The sequence below is a fragment of the Pezoporus occidentalis genome, unplaced genomic scaffold (assembly GCF_034315485.1).
Source record: "Pezoporus occidentalis ecotype Australia unplaced genomic scaffold, CSIRO_AGI_Poc_V1 ctg82, whole genome shotgun sequence".
In the NCBI taxonomy this organism is placed as follows: domain Eukaryota; kingdom Metazoa; phylum Chordata; class Aves; order Psittaciformes; family Psittacidae; genus Pezoporus; species Pezoporus occidentalis.
In genome coordinates this window covers 2,362,214-2,381,484 of record NW_026916181.1, presented here as the reverse complement: position 1 = coordinate 2,381,484, position 19,271 = coordinate 2,362,214, and the positions used below count along the sequence as shown (strand labels likewise).

General features: G+C 44.1%; 2 protein-coding genes across 2 annotated transcripts in view; one reads left to right on the top strand and one right to left on the bottom strand.

The window, feature by feature from the left end:
* Positions 1-19,271, top strand: part of LOC134156151 (5-beta-cholestane-3-alpha,7-alpha-diol 12-alpha-hydroxylase) — a 540,007-nt gene that overhangs the window by 162,576 nt on the left and 358,160 nt on the right. The window lies entirely within an intron of this gene.
* The window catches only part of OBSCN (obscurin, cytoskeletal calmodulin and titin-interacting RhoGEF), a 181,290-nt gene that overhangs the window by 156,158 nt on the left and 5,861 nt on the right, over positions 1-19,271 (bottom strand). Inside the window, exons 2-6 of the mRNA XM_062603989.1 lie at positions 14,757-15,901; positions 7,980-8,249; positions 5,668-5,928; positions 1,690-1,992; positions 557-823 (exon numbers count right to left, since the gene is read on the bottom strand). Of these exons, the coding sequence (XP_062459973.1) occupies positions 557-823; positions 1,690-1,992; positions 5,668-5,928; positions 7,980-8,249; positions 14,757-15,888 (2,233 nt within the window). The 5' untranslated portion in view covers positions 15,889-15,901. The remainder of the gene's footprint in view (positions 1-556; positions 824-1,689; positions 1,993-5,667; positions 5,929-7,979; positions 8,250-14,756; positions 15,902-19,271) is intronic.

Genomic DNA, 19,271 nt, shown 5'->3' with positions numbered 1-19,271 from the left:
ACTATTCACTACCTTTTGCCACGCAATGTAGGCACATGCAAATGTTATTATCATTCCATAGAGGACAGCTGAAGCACCCAACTCTCAATGCTAAGTCAAGTTACATTATACTAACTTGTACATCACATAGATCTGTGGTAGACTAAAAAACCTCCAAGGAAAAAGAAATCTATTAGTAATTAATACTGCTTTACTTTTGAAAGACTTTACTACAGTCAGAAAGCCTAGCCAAACCTGCAGCTGAAATTACTGGCTTAAAGTGACTCAGTGATAGATCTGGTGACAGAATTCACTGACTGATGGCTGCAAACTACAGAAATTCATGAGCTGATGTTAGGCAGTCCAGTTCAGATACAAACCAGCTGGCTAGATCGACTCGTTTTGAACTCAGTACTATCATGGTTCATACTATGACCCACGTTAATTCACATGGTGCAATTTCAGACACATCATACAGACCAGGCATCTGTGAAAGCCTCTGCCCCAGACGTAATCATCAGGTCACAGGAAATGCCCTTTCACAGGAAGAAATAAAGACAATTGATGATATACATACCTTTCACTCTCATCTTGGTGCTGGTGTTAATGTTATTGGCAACAAATTTCACTTCTGCTCCATCATCATTCTTGGTAACATTTTTTATGATTAAGGTGTGAGTAGTTTGGGTTCTCTTAATGATGTAGGTCTCACTTTCCTGTAAGACTTTACCATTAAGGTACCAAGTGCCGGAACATGTTGTTGTAAGGTCAAGAGTAAACATGGCATCTCCTCCAGGTACAACTTCCACAGTTGTCAGGGGTGTTTTCACAGCTGGGACTGGTTCTAGGGAAGAACAACACATATCTCTGAGAACAAAGGACACAAGTTCTCTGTGTAAACCAGACAGAAAATAAAGTCGCGCAGTCTTAGACTATCTCTATGCACTGAAGGCAATACACAGTTGGTCAGCAGGGTTTGATTTCTACAATTGCAAGTAGCTGACCTCTGGTAAGGTAAGGTCAGTTTCTGCAGGGAAAGAACAGGCATATATTACTTATTTTTCTCTAAGATATTTAAAGGCATAACAAGCCTGAAACACATTGGTTCCTGACAAGTATGCTATTTATACAACCACTATTATTCTTAGATTACAGAAAGAGCCTAAGGAGGTCACTGAGCCTAATAGTCAATTCTAGATATTCTAGGAAAACACAAGCATCCTCAGACAGGTAGGGAAAAGGGTGGCAGTAACAACACACAACATCTGTGCAAAGTCTGTGTGGATATTGTCTAGTGCGATGAACCAAAGACAGAAGCAATCCTGTTGTACACAGTGATTCTATGGAGGAGAGAAGGCTCTTAACCTTAACACAGCTTCCAGTGCCTGAAGGGGCCAAGAAAGCTGGAGAGGGACTTTTTACAAGGGACAGGACAAGGGAAAATGGCTTTAAACTGACAGGGAGATTTAGATGAGATGTGAGGAAGAAGTTCTTCCCTGTGAGGGTGGTGAGGCCCTGGCACAGGTTGCCCAGAGAAGCTGCGGTTGCCTCATCCCTGGCAGTGTTTGAAGCCAGGTTGGATGGGGCTTGGAGCAACCTGGTCTGGTGGAATGTGTCCCTGCCCATGGCAGAGGGTTGGAACTGGATGATTTTTTTAAGGTTCCTTCCAACTCAAACCATTCTGTGATTCTATAATGGTTTTATGCTTACCAAGGTGCATGCTCCCTGGGAACTCCAAGTAGGGGCTCTGTCCATAGGCGTTGACTGCAGACACTCTGAACTGATAGTCAGCCTCTTCCAACAGGTTGCTTACAGTATACTCTGAGACAGTGACATGAGACTCATGGCACATCACCCAGGTTAAGCCACTTAGTTTCTTGCATTCCACGATGTAGCCATCAACTGGAATGGGTCGGTCCATCTTCGGAGGGGACCATACTAGCGTCACTGAGGTTTCTGTTTTATTTTTCACCACAGGGTCAGATGGGGGCTGGGTGGGAGGTTTCTTGGGAGCTGCACAAGGAAAAATGGAGCAAGAAGTTTATGTCAGAATGGAAAAGCCACTGTGACTCACCTAAAATGCTTACACCAGACTAAAAGTTATTCTTGCTTAATAAACCTCCATAAAACACTGATGTGAGATGGAAAAGCAACAGAATGGACAGAAGATGTATTTAGGCTACATTACACAAAGATATACAATAGCCCTACCTCTACAGCTAAACATACATGATTTCCATATAATATTACAATTGTCTGCACAAAGCGTCTACAATGAATGATTCGCAGGCAAAAATGTTCAGGGCTAGACACAGACCCACACTGCTTCCTGTACAGCTCCTGGGCAAAGCAGGCTATTACTCAGCTGGTTATTTTCACTCAGAGGGTGGGTAAAACCACCCAAAAGCTGTTCAAAATTCTGTGCACCAAATTCCTAGTCCACCTCCCTGGTGTGAATTCAGACTAAAAGAAATAGAATTAAAATACTTCAGTGGGATTACACTGGCAAGGTGACAGAGTTTTGCCATGCTTACTAGACATTGTTGTACAGGGATAGTGGCACTAATATTCTAAGTCTGTTGGTATTTATCTTCTGTCAGATTTTCAACCTTACACATCCCCAAAGTCAGGAATGTAGATGTGCCTGTGAGAGCCAATGCAAGGCAGGGCACCACCGCATCCAGGAAGAATGTGGCAATATTTTGCCATGCTTTGCACACAGCTGTGGCATCCTGTGCCGCAGTGGGAATCCATTCCATGAAAGCAGCCTGTGCCGTTTCTTCTGGAGTACCTGTTCCAAACATACACTAAAACATTTCAGCCTAGGTCCTCAACAGGTTTCAACACAGAGCAGCTAAACGTCGTAAAACTGGGACATTTCAGAGATGAAAGAAAGATAGATGTGAATAAGCAGTGCATGGGGTTTAGAGTTATGGAGACCTCAGCTGCTTGTTACACAGGCTTGGCAGTTCTCTGTGGCCACTTTCATCTGGGTATCTGTCCTCTGTCCTGCTTCTGAATTTTATGTTATCTCCCCCTTAGAAGGTGCGTTGTAACTTTGCCTCCTAAGAGTGATAGCTTTCACTGGGGATCTCTGTTTTAGTAATTTATGCAGAGCCAACTTTGGGCACTGAGCAATTAACTTTAAAAAGAAATTACATAAAATCTTGTCTCCCCTGCAACACCTTACCATAGAGGAGATGTGGCTGTTTTATGGTACCTGAGGTGACACATGTATCCTTGCAGGTATTTGCAAAATGAAGATTTATATTCACCCTCTCATTCCTCCTGAACCCTTTAGAGGAGGCTCAAGTCCCATGAGGGTTATTCACTGAGTGCTGCCACTGACACAGTCAAGAGGCCAGGAATTATCTGATATGCTCTAGTTACACATCTACTGACGTGCTAAAGGATTCATTTCATTTAATTATGGCTGTCTCAAAGGTGTTCAGTTTAAGGCATTCAACCAGACGTCAGCTGTAATCCCACAAAGAACAGCATGCTCAGGAGCAATTCATTGCAACTTAAAGAAGGTGTGCAAGGTGGCTGAAACAAATTGCACATTACAGATACTCAAGTACTCATGACTACAGAGGGAGCCTGTATGATGAGCCTACACTAAAAACTGAATTTGGAGATAACTGATACTCTCTTTGCTTCAGCTTACCCATCTTTAAGAAGGGCATAGTAACAATGCAACGAAGCAAGTAATATATAAATATTTATTGCCTGATAATTCCTATTAGAACAGCCAACACCAATCTTGTCCAGCTAATTGAAAAAAATGTGAACATAGTATACAGGGGTCTTCAAGCAGCTAATCAATCAAGTATGCATGAAGTGTAAAAATAGAAAATCTCAATGTGATACACTTTTATTTCATTACATAGTCACCTAAGTGTTTTGGGGTGCACAGTTACCAGGCTGTCAGTTACTGCTGGTCAGAGCTAGATGCCAAAGGTCCTATTAGCATCTCATTAAGCTGAAAACCAGACCCTGGAATCAGATGTCTTGACCTTACCATGAGAAAGGTAATATTTTTGAGAGAAATCTGTTTGTGGGAAGACAGCTTCTTACCTCTTTCTATTCCATGAATCAATACTGTCCTTCACAGCTTAAACAGCAGAATCCAAGATCAAACTGAACTTTGTCGTTCCTAATTAATAACTGCTTGGTTGGACATTACAGCTTTCCAAACACCTTAAAAACTGCCACAGTGCTAAATGTGACACTTAACCTTTTTTTTTTCCCTCTTTTTAGCTCAATAGGATCAGAATGGCCCATCCAATTTTAGGTAACACAGCAGATATAAACCTTTAATTAAGTATTTCTTTTTACCACTGACTAATTGCAGTTTGGAGGTGGTAGTAGGAGAAAGTAAGTATTATTCTTCCCAATTAGTGACTACAATGGATGATTTGTCCACATGCAAACCAGAACTTGAGCAGAGCCAGAAATCACGTGTAGTTCTCCATCTTAAAATTAAGGAGTTTCTGCCTGGGAAATGCAGCACCATAAAAATAAAGTTAATAAAATTAGCCAACTTAACAGAAACTTCATTTCAGATCTGATCTCAACTAAATTGCACCTGCTCAGGTCAGGTGTGCGAACTGAAGTAATTCTCCAGCCTGTATGTTATAGAATAACATGTAATAAAGCTAAACAGGACAAACATTCTTTTTTTCAGCATAGTTACCATGAATTCACAGGGTCCTCCCAACTTTTTCATATTAAAGAGAAGATGAGAGAGGACATATGTTTGCTGGTCTCCACAAAAGGAAGGAAACTATATTTTCAGTAAGAAGCATTATTCCCCCTTTTTCTTGCAGTTTTGGTTTGGTTTTTATATATATATATATGTATAAACTTTAATAAAAACTTTAAGAAGCTAAAATCAAAATAAGATGTTTCAATGTTTCAAGTTCAGTAGACATCTGACGGCCCAAAATGCTTTATCTGCATGTGTGTAGATGTTCCTCCCCAAATCTTTTTCCTTGCTAGACTGGTAATAAGCTTCATATTCTGACAAAAGTGTTTAGGGCACCTATGTACTTTCCTGTAAGATCCAGCACACCTGCGAGTTACCCTCATGTTTCTGTTGACTCAAGACCTGGGGAAGGAATTGAATGTTGACTGACTGTCCCCTCCAAATCCTCAGTGAAGAGAGAGGGAAAGATAAGTGGGCCCTATTTGATAGAAGAGGTATTATCCCAATAGCAAGAACTGATAAGTGCTCCACAAAGAAACTAATGATTTTGGAAAATGACAGCATGTACATGGAGCACTTGCAGTGCTCTGCATACAATGAAGCAAAACAACTGGAATGTCTGCAGCTTACACATTGGGGTTTTTAAGCACCTCCTGGTGGGGAGAAGGCACGTGTCTCTTACCCCATGCTCTACTCTGTTATCATTTTATGTTCATTCCAGCATGAAATAAGAATGACGCAGAGAAGGTACATGTTTGTGCTATGCTCTTCCCCCCTCTTTCTCTCTCTGTTTTGATCTCTCCATAACATCTCATAACACTCATGAGCAGGCTGTTGGCTTTATGCAGCAGACATCAAACCTTCTGCTGTATTTGGCCAACAAACTCACCATGGCAATACCTGAAACAACAGTACTACCATGGGAATATGTGCCTGCTGGGGAAAGAACAGCACCAAGGCCAAATAAAAGTGAAGCTTACTGGTCACAGTGAACTGGGTAGAAGTCCTGCTTTCATCAGCCAGGAAGACAATTTCACCAGCATCTTCCATCTTACACTCTCGGATGATCATGGTATGTTGCTTGCCAGAGCGTGTGATGGAGATTCGATCACTGGATTTCACTTCTTCTTTATTTTTCAGCCATCGAATATTCTGGCAATCATTGTCCAGCTCCACGCAGAAGATGGCTGTATCATTTAAGAAGACCGCAGTCTTTCGTGGAAGTTTCTTAATGATGTTCCCTTTAAGAAAGTCATTATGATCAGCAAATAGTAGACATTGAAGTCTCTGGCAACAGACTGCAACAGGACTGGTCAAACAGCTCTCACCTAATCAAAACATTGTAGACACTATGCAGACACCCCTGAATGAATTCCTAGGCTCTGAGTTGTACAGAACAGATAATCCCCAAGACTCATTTTGGCCTTCAAAGAGAGAAAAGCCATCTTGTTTGACTACAGTCACTCATGTTTCTAGCCTACTATGTGGAGTCTGCTGTTGGGCAAACACCAGATATGTAGCCTTGCCAAGAACAGATTTGACAGGGATACAACTTTCATTACTCACATATGCTGGGAATTCAAATTAAAACACTGCTGAAGTGGGTCAGTCTTAAACTTGACAGATGTCTCATCTGTCTTTGGTATTTTGACTCCATCAGATTTACCAATAAGTTAGAAAACCAAGATGGCAAACACACCAGTCATCTGAATTGATAGAAAATACTCGAAAACCCTCAGACGTCTTCTTGGAGACAACCCAGAAATAGACATGGAATGAACTTCACTTATTTGTGTCCTTTCCAAATGACTATTGGAATAACCTCACTTATTGGAATAACCTCAAAGTTATTCCTTGCAGTTATTCACAAGACAGCTTGGATTTATTCATCAGGATACCACACCTAGTGACAGATGGTGACTAGCTCCATCCTCGTAATAGTCCCTGCGAGGCAGAAGAGCCCTCACCCAGGCACAGCACCTAAAGCTATCTAATGAGAATCAATGCTGAAAGCCCTCATGAAGCAATCAGACACACATTTCATCAGCAGGATTCAAGACCCCAATTTTCTGCTCACATGTCTGCTCCTTGCTGCCCTCAGCAGTGTCCCCATCCCCACAGCCCTTTGCACCCTGCCAAGCTCTCGCTTCCTCCCAACCACAGCCCGCTCTCTTAAACCTTCTCCCCCCTGGCAGGCACAGGTCTCCAACAGGAAGGCTCTGCCTCCTTTCCCTCACAGGAGCTCCACCTGGCTCAGTCACTCTCTTTTTAATGGAACATGCCACCATAGCACAAACAAGTAAAAAATACCAGCTGTCCTACTGGGGCCAAACACACTGACAGAGTTTGGTTGGTCTCAGCTTAACAGAAGGCAGAACAGAAAGATGTCTACATGAACTCTCCCACATCTCCAGGCTAAATTTTCCCTTCTGCCTCCACCCATATGCACTCTCTACAGTTTGCCTATGATAACAAATGATGACAAAAAGGAATCTGATCAAGGATGCATGTCACCCAGCTGTCTCGCACCAATATAAGCAGTGAAGAACAACTTCTGCTTTCCCTGGGAGTAAAGTCAGGCTTCAGATGAGGGAGGACAAGCGTAATCCTGTAGCTATGAGAGGTCTCCAGTTCATGCAACAGGAGACAAAAGGGAACTACAAGAAATCTGGAGAGGGACTTTTGACAAGGTCAGGAAAGGCTAGGACGAGAGGTAATGGCTTTGAACTGACAGAGGGGAGATTTAGATATTAGGAAAAAAGTCCTCACTATGAGGGTGGTGAGGCCCTGGCACACATTGCCCAGAGAAGCTGTGGCTGCCCTATCCCTGGAAGCAGCCTGCACCGCATACCAGACCATCAACCACAGCTTGTAAACCAGGTTCCCAGTGTGGTCAGCACCTCTCTTGGACAAGATTTGCTATTGTGTTCACCAGGCACCAGGTAAGATAAGTGCAAGACAGTGCCAGGGAACACATCTGATGCTTGGGATAATGTTAAGGAGTCTACAGTGTGAAGCTAAAGCTTATAGGCCTTACAGAGAGCTCCTTTAAGCACAGGTCCCCAACCAGGTGACATATCTTCTGGAGCAACACCATCTGTCCCCCGCGTCCCAGAAACCCCTGGCAGGAGACCAGGGACCCACTGACCCGACACACATGGCTCTCCTCTTGCACCACAAGGGAGTCTGCTGTCCTTCACTGCACACATGCACGGGGTGAATGCCATTCATAAGGTCGACTCTGGAGTGTCATGTATGAATCTCACACTTGGTAGGCGAGAGCCTTTCTTACCTTGGACAGACAACTCCGCGATGGTCCTGCTCCCTTCCTTCATCTCACAAATATAGACAGCATCATCGTCTGCAGTGATGTCCTGGACAGTGAGGCGGCGATATGTGCCCTCTTCTTCGATGTTGTATTTCTTGCTCTGCCGGAGTTTGGTTTCTTCCTTGAACCAAGACGTCTCTGTACTAGGAACGGGCACTTCACATTGGAAGGTGGCAGATTCTTTCTCCCTCACTTCAAGATCCTTCAGTTTTTCCTTGAAGGGTATCGAGGGTTCTTAAGAGGGTAAAAACACAAAGGATAAACAAGAGAGTTTGATGGTCTGTGGTAAGGGCTGTGCAAATAAGTAAGTCAATAAAGAAAATTTAAACAATAACACTCCTTGTGTTAGTAATTTGTCCTGGGCCACCATCTAAACCTATAATCAAGCCTTACTACAGCAGGTATATTGCTCTAATGTAAAAGGAATCTTAGATCCCAGCAGAAGTATTCTAAGGACTTACCTAAACCAACGCAGTATCAGTCTGAACTGCAGTACTTGCCCCACAACACCAGGCAGAGGTGTTTGCTCTAATCCAAAGCAACGCAAACAAGGTGGTGACGTACCAGGTTAATAAAGTCCGCTCTTGTGGCCTGCTTGACCTCTAGCATAAACACCTCTGCACTGCACCTCCTCATTTAGTGATGCCAGTACAGTAAGATGAAGGGCAGGGCCTCCCAGCCTAACTTTATAGGTAGCAACAGCCACTTCATGTCAGAGTATAAGCCTTTAAAGTAATCATGCTACAGGTGGGTAACAGCAAACAAGCCTGTTACAGGAAAAGCAATTCTAGGTGAGGGTGTGAGCATCTGAACTGGTCAGCTGGTGCAAGAACCAATGTTTTTAGGGGTCTTGCAGCAGAAGCGAGCTCAGCAGAGTGATCTAAAAGGCACAGGAAGATGAGCAGTGGCTGTGTACAAGACAGATAAGGGGGAAAGCACAGGAGTATCTAATTGAGGGGTTTTCTGTTCTCCCAACCGGCAGCAAAGGCTCTGTATCAGCTTTTGTCAGCAACAATAAAAGAACTAGAAAAAAAGCTCAAGTCTCCTTCCTGCCCCTGCTTTCCAGCAGTGAAGCTGCTGTGTTCTGGCTTGTGGAGAAACCAGAGTGTAGATCAAACATGTGAAACAGCTGCATGGCAGTGAGGGAAGACATTTTGCAAACAGAACAATGTTTAATTCCAGCGACAGCTGCACTATGAAATCACCCTGGCACCCCAGCACTAAACTGGAGAAAGGGGATTGGACTGAAGAGGACAGCCGGTGGTCACAGCCACAGGACTGGTGTCGTGGTCATGTCACAGACTTGGATGAGTCAGTGCTGATACATCATCACTCATGCTTCATGAGAGATCATGTCTTGACATGTACCTTCATCTTCTAATAACTACTGTACCAGCTCCCAGCCCTCTTTTGTGACTCCATTCTCCCTCTCCCTGACCACAGACATTCTCCCATGCTGGTAATTTCATATGTTTACTAAGAGTTGTAGTCAGCTAGTGAGTAGTAGTCACTAATGCCAAGTGTTAGTCAAACAGGAGTAGACCCTCACAGGGAAGAACTTCTTCCAAATATCTAAATTCCCGTCTGCCAGTTTAAAGCCATTCCCCTTTGTCCTATCCCTACCTGCCCTTGTAAAAAAAAAAAAACATGACAACTTGGTTATTTTCTTAAAACCTGTGTTGCCTTACTGCACCTTAATTCCAGGCAAGTCAAAGTCTCCTTGAAAAGCCTCAGCTACGGTTACACAGACCTGACCTGCCCACACCTCACCTGTTAACTGTCCTTTTCTCTTTAAGAAACAGGCAACTCAGACTCTTGCCCTGCAATCCCGTAAATCACTTCTGGAATCAGCCCATGCAACCAGAGGGAACTAAGCAGTTGTAATTCTTATGCCATTGGAACAGACAAGAGGATGAGATCAAGAAAGCGTTGATCAGAAGGATGTCAGCCCCTGAGAGCTGGATGAAATGTTGCTGTGTGAGATAGGAAGGAGTCTGGAACCGACACTGAGAACACATGGACATGCCCAAGAGCCAAAATGTAACACAAGATGCACCTGAGAATCACAGAAGTGTATTCTCATACTTGGAGCAACTGGCAATATCGTTAACCCCTCTCCCTTTACAGCCACTAAGCAGTATCTAAGGTAAAAATAAAAATAAAAAAAAAAAGATAAAAAAGAAAATCTACTCCAGGAAATAGCTCCTAAATGTACAAACAGAATTGTTGGTCGACTCTTCAGTCTGTGTTGCTGTAACAGCATTACCTTTCCAGCCAGAGAATGTAGGTGCAAGGCTATATTTGACAACTTGAGGTCAGAGATATCCTCTGAAAACAACTTTGCTTTCATACTTCTGACATGTGCACACACGTCTTATCTCACTCTGAATGGAGCTTCAGAGACACAGCAGCTGATAAACTGAATCAAAGCCTGGGATTCACCCAGCTCACTGTTTTTTATGCTTTGGAGATGTGAGAGAGGCTCCAAAACCCACAAACCTCCTCTTCCTGAATATATCTGCATGCTCTTTACATGGTCTAACTTGTACCTGGTCAGAGAGAAGGGGTTAATTTTGGTAAGGGGACTACAGAAGGACCACTTTCCAAACAATTCATCTGGTCCATAACCAGCCCCTTACGCAGGTCAGAGAAATGCTGAGATTGGTGGCCAGGAGGGAACAGAGTTTCCAGCTAATCAACAGGCAACCCAGATCGCAAGGAAAGGTCTGTGAAAGGCAAGTGGCTCATCTTCCTTGATAATGAACTAATCAACACAGAATAATAACCAGATAATATTTACATGAAGAAGACCTATTCTGAGGAAGAAAGCACTAAACTTTACACCAGCATTTCAGTGTACTTTCCACTTAACTAGCTGAATGTGAAAACAAATACACTTACTCTACCGCTGGCCAGCATAGTGGCAACCTCTGTGACTCTCTTTCAGCACATGTTGTCATGCAGTCTGTCAGATTTTGACATTTACATTGCAAATTCTCTAATGTAGGTATTCCCTCTTACTATTTGCACAGCACCCAGCACGTCAGAAATATTCTGGGCTGTAACTGCTACAGGCACATTGGAAAAAGCTGCTGTAGATAGTTTTTAATATTAATCTGGTTTTAGTCAAAGCAGAACAGAAATTCTCATTAAGGCATATAATGAAGGCAGTAACATTTCTAAAGAAGGAGACATAAGAAGTAAGAGTCTCAAATGCCTGCCTACTGGGAAAAATGTGAGATAGAAACAGCAAAGCAAAACCCTGAGGGAGCATAGAGCAAGAGCAGCTTATGGAGTTAGCAGAAAACTGCAAGAACTTAGATCAGACATGAATTTGGCTGCTTGTCTTGAGAACATATTTCTCCAAAGAGTCATAGGCTTTTTGTTTGGTCCATACCAAGCAAACTAGCAATGAGATGATGTTATTTTTTAAAAGCAGGTCCTGCTAACACATATTTTGCTAAGAATAGGTGCAGCCTGCAAAGAAGCCAATGTTTTCTTAACCTTCTCAAGGCATATCTGCCTGCTTGACCTGGTCTTCTCACTAGCCTACATTTCCCCTTGCTTATTTCTGGCCTAGTCAGAGGCTCACCTTTTATTATTCCCAAGGCAATTTTTCCCTCTGCCTATCAAAAATGGTCCAGTGAGAGTATTATGGAAAATCCTCCCAGTAGGAGCTCTCTAAAGGTGCACAGACAAGATTCCACCACCTTGTTACTTTGGTCTTCCTAGTTATTGTGCTTTCCAAGTTTCCTTTCTGTCTCCAAACTTCTCAAGTTGCAATTCTCTTTCAGATCTCAAATGTGACTACGACAATGGTCATCCAAAATCACTCCAGGTCAGAGGTAGCATGGAGCAAGAGCAGCTCATGGAGTCTGCTTTTCCAGTCTCTATCCTATTTGGCTTGCAACCTTTAACCTTTTCACACAGTATCTGATTACTGTATTGAGGCACTCAGATTAACATTGCTTGGCCCAGGTCCAAGGATAGAGACCTGTATGCTGCTCTCACTAACTTTATACATGGTTTAGAGACATCTCCAAAGCCTTCAGGATATCCCAGTTGGTTATTCATGTTCCTCCCATCCTCTCTGCTCTTCATCAAAGAGGTTTACCCTTGTGAACCATTTACTAACTTGTTCTACATCTATTCTACATCTTGTTCATCAGCTATCAGGGAATTTTTCAGTGCATGGCTTGTGATTTCATCCCTGCTTGAGACACTTTTCTGAATCAGAACAATTAACTTTTAGGTTTCCTTAATTGTGCAAATGACACCTTGCCCTGAAGCCTCTCCTTTGAGATTTATGTCTGATTCACTACATCTCATTTAGAAACAGCCCCAAAATTGCTTTTATTTCAGCTCTATATTCTCTAAGGCACGGGCACAGCACAGTGCTTACAAATGGGTTAGGGCTCTATATCTAGGATCTAGAGTGACAAAAATTAGGCAGTTTTTCTAGAGGTTTGACCTGTGCTCAAGTCCTATGCCTTGAGACACTTCTAAGAGCCAACTTATAGACAGGATGCTGGGCTAGGCAGTCTTTTTCTATTACTACCTTTAAAAGACCCATAAATATTCTCACTTGCATTCTTGTGTTGAAAATCTGTGAGTCAAAATGTCAGATCATATTTCACCCCATGGTGCTTGTCTTTCTTGGTACATATGCGTACAGACACATACTACAGGCACAGCATCACAGGATTACCTGCAGAAAGACCAACACAGCAGCGTGGTGCTCACTAAGGGTGGCTGCTTAGAGAATTTAGCCTCTTTTGCATGACTGAGCAAAGGGAGGTTGTATGGCAAGATGACCTATCTCTCTAAACCCAGTCAGTACCAGATGAGCTAATGACATCACCAATGGCATAAACAACAGACTTAAAAGCTCACTTCACTACTGCATCATTCTGAGCTGTCTTTGGAGGGCTGAGAAGGAATTCTGGTGACACAAAGGAGAATCATCATTCAGGGCCTAAGTATAACCAACACACATAGATTTTCCATGGCAGCCTTGGTCAGAAAGCCAAACATGGCACAGCGTAACAAAGAAACAAACCACAAACATTTCCATTTAAGACCTCTGACTCACAGGCATATCCTGACAATGGACATTGATTGATAACCTTTTCCCATGGCTCTTGCTCCCAGACTCGCTGCCTCGCATGCTTTCCCCATCTCCTGGGGAACAGGTTGCACCCATGGAGAATAATCAGATAAGCATGGGCAGAGGGGAGGGGTTTGTCTCTGCAAGACAGATGCTGGGCAAGTAACAGAGCTTGAGCCATCCTCAAAGCGAACATCCACCAAAGGGCCAGGCTCGGTCTTCAGCTCCGAGTCCCGACTCATGAGGTAATCACAGCTTCATGGAAGAGGACAAATGCCCTTCCCAACGTCACTCAGCACCTCCAAGAGATAGCAATGAGTGGGACAAGTGCCAGTGAGTTCCATAGATCAGGTGTCACTGATGGACATGGGCACTGAGTCACTGACGGGAAAGATGGTGAGTATGAAAGAGAGGTCCAGAAAAGGGAAGCCAGAACAAGAAGTAAAAACCGAAGAGTCTTAAATACAGACCATTCCTCCTCATTTGGACTTCTAATTTATTTTGCTGCTAGTCAAAACCCACTACTTTCCACTCAAGTGGCAAAGCCTTTTGTGCCTGAGAGTTAATTTACAGGTGCTGCCTGGGTTGCAAACTGTAACCTTGCCAAATGGAAGAGCAGCTTGAAAATTTAGAGTTTCCTTTGTGCAAATGTGTGTGTCACACTTTTTGTCACTATTTTGAAGAACTTGGCCTGACCTCCACCAGCACTGAAAGACCTTCTGAAGGCAAGTTCTTCACCACTGACCACAGCAAACAGAGGCATCATGGTCCTGGTAGAGTTCTGGGAGCATATGAGGACTACAGGCTATTCAGCAACACGAACTAAGAAAACTCAGAAGAACCTGGCAAGAACAAGGCTGCTGGTGGGTCACTGTACAGGAAAACTGAGATGGACTGTAACTAGAGTTGGAGTAGGAGTGGGTCCCCCAAGGGATCCAAGGCAGCCTGACACACTCAGCTTGCAGGGTGGAGTTTCCTCTACTACTGCTTAAATGGCACGTGTAGGACAGTTTAACTAAGTCATGTGGTGAATATAAATGCAGATGTGATTAAAGTCTGGAGGGTAAGTTGGGGCTTCAGCAGTCACTGATCCAGAGGGTAGAAACATGTTTCCTAGGTTACTATAAAATCAGGACTGATGGGAACACTAGAGATCTGGTTCATCCTAGGTGCCCACAACCAGCCAGTTCTGCAACATCCATCCCTGACTGTGAGGGTGATGAGGCCCTGGCACAGGTTGCCCAGAGAAGCTGTGGCTGCCCCATCCCTGGCAGTGTTCAAGGCCAGGTTGGATAGGGCTTGGAGCAACCTGGTCTAGTGGAAGGTGTCCCTGCCCATTTCAGGGGGTTGGAATTAGATCTTTAAGGTTCCTTCCAACCCAAACCATTCTATGATTCTATGGTTCTATGACTGGTGTTCATTTAGTCCCTTTCCTAACCCCCCTCTAGTGATGCAACTCTCTCCCTAGATCACCTATTCCAGTGCTTAACCCTGTTTACAGCAGGAGGTTTTTAGCCATGTCTAACGCACACTCCTTTGCAGCAGTTTGGTGGCAGAAGTTTTGTTCATCCTCCCATCCCAAGGGCTGTCCACTTGTAGGCTTGTCCACCCCAGTGAGAAACACAAGCACCTACCTTTGACGGTGACAAGCACAGAGCTGTATGTCTGGCCTGCCAGGTTGGAGGCCGTGCAGGTGTACAGCCCATTGTCTATCTGCTTGCAGAAAAGGATCTTCAGCACAAAGCTCTCCTGATCATCCTCATAGATGACATGCCGTCGTCCTTCCACAATGACTTCATTGTCCTTCTTCCACACAATCTCTGGTTTGGGTTCACCCGTCACATAGCAGCTCAGCTTGGCGTGCTTCCCCTCTGTCACGCTGCACACACGTGTCAATGACCCAAAAGTTGCATTGCGAGCCCCTTTGGTGGTGAGTCCTGCAGCCCTCTCATAATCCCGGGAGAGGCTGTAGCCAATGCTAGACAGCCCTTCTGCCATGGAGTAAGACTGGGCAGACATCGAATCAAGAGTCCCATGGGAGATGTCCATCTTCCTGATCTCCTCCCGCCTCTTTTGCAAGTGAGACAACAAGGATGTCGACTTGCCGCAGCTGGTGTCAAAGTGGCTGCTGCTGCCCGGGTTGGAAGAGCCCTGTTTTTCCACTACCAGCGCAGCCGAAGCGCTGGCAGAGCCGATGGGGTTCTCTGCCCGACAGGTATAGGTGCCACTGTCCGTCAGCCGGGCACACTGGATGGTGAGAGCATTTGAATCCCCAGCAGACTCAATCTGGAAGCGCCCAGCATCAGCCCGGTTCCGCACGTGTTTGCCATCCTTCTCCCAGTTCACGTAGAGAGGAGGGCTGCCCTGGATTTTGCATTTGAACATGGCATCTTCTCCCAGTGTTACTTTGATGGAGGAGGGCTTCTGGATGAAGTATGGGGCTGACTCTGTTACTGTGGTCTCTTCTCCAACTTTGATGCTGACAGCTGCAAAAGCTTCACCAATGGTGTTCTTGGCTCGGCAGATGTATTGACCACTGTCTTCCAGGCTCAGATCATAGATGGTTAGCTGATAGAGATCCCCATCTTCTGTGGTTTTAAACCTTCCCCCAGACTGGACTGGAAGTTTATCCTTTTCCCAGCTCACAGCTGGGATGGGGTTTCCAATGATCTGGCAGCTCAAGGTGGCATCCTTCCCCACAGACACTATAAACGCCTTAGGCCGGGTCAAGAACCGGGGAACTCCACTGAATGAGCTGTAATCCATCCTGGTTTCCTTCCTAAAGGGTGACAAAGAAAAATATCAAGAGAAAGCAGATTAGATGGGGAAGACAATGAATTGCTGTACTTCACTGTATCAGGGGGCTTGAACTGGATGATCTTTAAAGTCCCTTCCAAACCAAACCATTTTGTGATTCTATAATCAGGATTATTGTCACCTGTGACAGTCATGGTTTCATTGTCTTTCTCATTAGGCCTTGGAATATTTTAGGTCTTGCAGATTCCTTAGATTTGAGCTCAATAAACTGCTGATGAAGAAAGTCACTCACTTCCTCATGGAAGTCACTGTATAAAATACAAGTCTTTGGGCAGTTCATACAGAAAGAACACAGTGGTCCCTTTCAGCTTTGGCACTAGGATAGTGACCTGCACTAATGCTACATAACATATGGGCTGGCTCTGTAGCCATAGAGAAACAAACTGACATTCAACTCTGAGAGATGTTTCTGACTATCAAGATACCTCCTCCATCACGCTCATCTCTTCATTTTCATTTCTCTTTTTCTATCTCATTGCCCTTGCTCTGTTCAATTTTTGTCTTTCTCCTTTCTTTTGGTCTCTGATCATTACCCATCCCTATGTCTCATTCTCTGAATCATGTTCACACAAACCTTACAGTAAATCTCTCTACTGAAGGGGCCAGCCTTCAGGAGGACACGCAGATATGCCTGTCATATTATTGAGGATATTTCTCTTTATTCCTAGCTTCTATTCAACAAAACCACTGAGATGCAGCTATTTTGATAGTGATGGTAGACTATGAGTATCTATGGCTTAGAGACAGCCTCATCCAGGTGGTGTAGGGCTGACACAGCTATAGTGGGGATGGGCATTTGTGGACAAGTATGGCTTGGTGTACATGCATCATGTTCCTAAGAGTGCAAAGCCACATGAAGGAATCACTACAAGGGAAGCAATCCAGATAGTGCCAGCCTTTTCCAAAAAGACCCCCTGCGGCTTAGGGCTTACAGGAAAGATGTCTCATTGCCTGCTTATTCACAACTGGTCTCAGAGGGGCTATGCACCAACCTGAAGCTGTTTGATGACATGGACCAGCCAACGGGATGAGTCTTAGAAAGTGTTCAAAACTGAATCTCAGAACAATTCTGGCGCTGTTGTGTCCTGAGAAAGTCAGAAGCAATCAGTGGCACTAATCCTTGCAGCTATGTTCACAGAATCGACCCATCCCTGTGCAGCTGGAGAGCAATACAACAGTGCTTACCACCTTCAGGGTCCCCTGAAAGTCCACAAACTTTTCTTGCTTCCCCACTACTCCTTATATGGACCCCTGAGTGTACTTTCCCTTCTGCTGGAGTGAATCTACTCCTAATCCTCCAAGAAGACCTTTTCCGTGAATTGGCTAGCATTTACTTTGATAAGTATAGCACAGCTAAAGCCCTGGTCTCAACCCCATTAACACCAGTAACCATGCGCCAGCTGCCTCTCTCCGGGAGCAGGATTAGACATGGTGATAGTGCTCTGTAAGGAAGGTAGGCTTCCCAGCTCCAGCGCTCTCTGGAAGTCCTACTCAGAAGACTGAGTGCACCATTTCTCTCCAAGCAACTGTTTGGCCTTGTGATGCCAGACACTCCTATCTTAGCAAGCTCATGCAGCTGAGCTATATGAATGGTCTCTACTCCGGGTGACTTCAGTGTTACTCTCACATCTTTGCTTTTTCACCTTCAAAACACCACACAAAGCAAAACAACCAGGGCACTGCGTGTTGTAACTCAGAAAGGAAATAATAACCAGTGACCACGACAGAAATATCCTGCTTAATCCTACAGCAGTTTGGCTTCTTCGCTGGTCACAAATCCACCCACTCTCTCACCCAATGGCAGATGCTCTCGCAGTCTGCCCCCACCTCCAGCAGAAATCAGCAGGAGCAGCCAAAATCCTGCTTTCATTTCTTGAGTCACCATTTGAGCAGAAGTTTCGTGATTTTCTCCATCCTCCTCCAGCTCCTCTTGCAGTGCCTTAACTTTAATGTGCAAATCACTGATGGCACCACAAGGATTGGATTGACTGTAGGAAAATCACTTATTTTCTCTGTGTCTTGGCTCCCTTCTCATTTCTTCTTCATATCAAGACAGGGATGGTGTCATAAATAATTATGTGCATAGTATATATATGAAAATGTACTCACTGAAATATATGAGAAATCATTTAAGAAAATTAATAATAGATTATAATTTTGATGGTTTAACAGATTACCATTTCTGACTGATGGTATAGCTGAGTTAGTAAACCTTTAAGCTTAATTTGGGCCACAGATATAAGACAAAACCATAGTCTTCTTTCTATATTTAACAGAAAAATACACTACCTCTTATTCTTTCCTGTCTCTCCCCCTCCACAGAACATACAAAACTCATATTCCACCAGAAATCCTTAGAAAGCTTAAATCTGGGGGCGGGGGGGAAGTAATGGGGAAAACTCATTCTTTGTATACACTAAGATCGCAAAGAATGATTCACTTGGGGTCACTAGTGTGAAGACTAACTGACTTTCTATAGAGTGGTCACCTTCAGTACTAGTTGCAATGACTATTCAGAACTATTTTTCCCTTGGCCTTAAACTGGTCTAGAACTCTGTGAACTAGTTTGCACTTCTATTGTCCCTCTTACTACATCAACCCTCAACTACCTCAACAACTACCTTCTTACTACCTTCAACCTCTGTCTGTCCTCACTTGAGCTTTAAAATGTATTTTCCATAAGCACTTGCAAAGCCGCAAGCAGAGAAGCTGCATGAATGGTTAGAAGACACAGATACAAGCCTTGGGCTTGAGCCAAAGTACATAGAAGTCAGTGGAAATTTCCACTGATGTCAACTGATTGACAATCAGAGTCTTCTGCTAATTTGGGGGAGGACCATTTCAATGTTCAGAGGGGGATGCTGGAACTCGAGTTCAACTCTGGCGAATCCAGCAGTAACGTTCACTACATTAGCTGAGAATTAACAATCAAAACACGGACTCAGAGCTCATGTCCTAATCTTTCTCAGCCATTTCCTTGAATTTCAGCCTGCACTGTGTCATCAAAGCACTTTCATCTATCTTCAGAAGACATTACCATGTCTCATCCTTCCCAGATCCTGAATTGTTTCTGACAGATGTGTCACTCTGACTCGTTTCCATCTTCAAATCCATAGCATCTAAAAGGGCAAAACATAAAGTTCTCCTTCAAAGCGGGCTCTGCATTAACACAGAGAAGTGCCTGGAGCACAGAGATGGCTGCAGACACAGCAGGTGCCTGCTTGGGAGCCAACTGGTGACCTTTCAGCAAACAGTGGCTTTCCTAAAACCACCTGCCTGATGTTTTCCTCAACATCCTCCTGCTCCCCAGGAGATGGGGAGAGCTCTGGAGG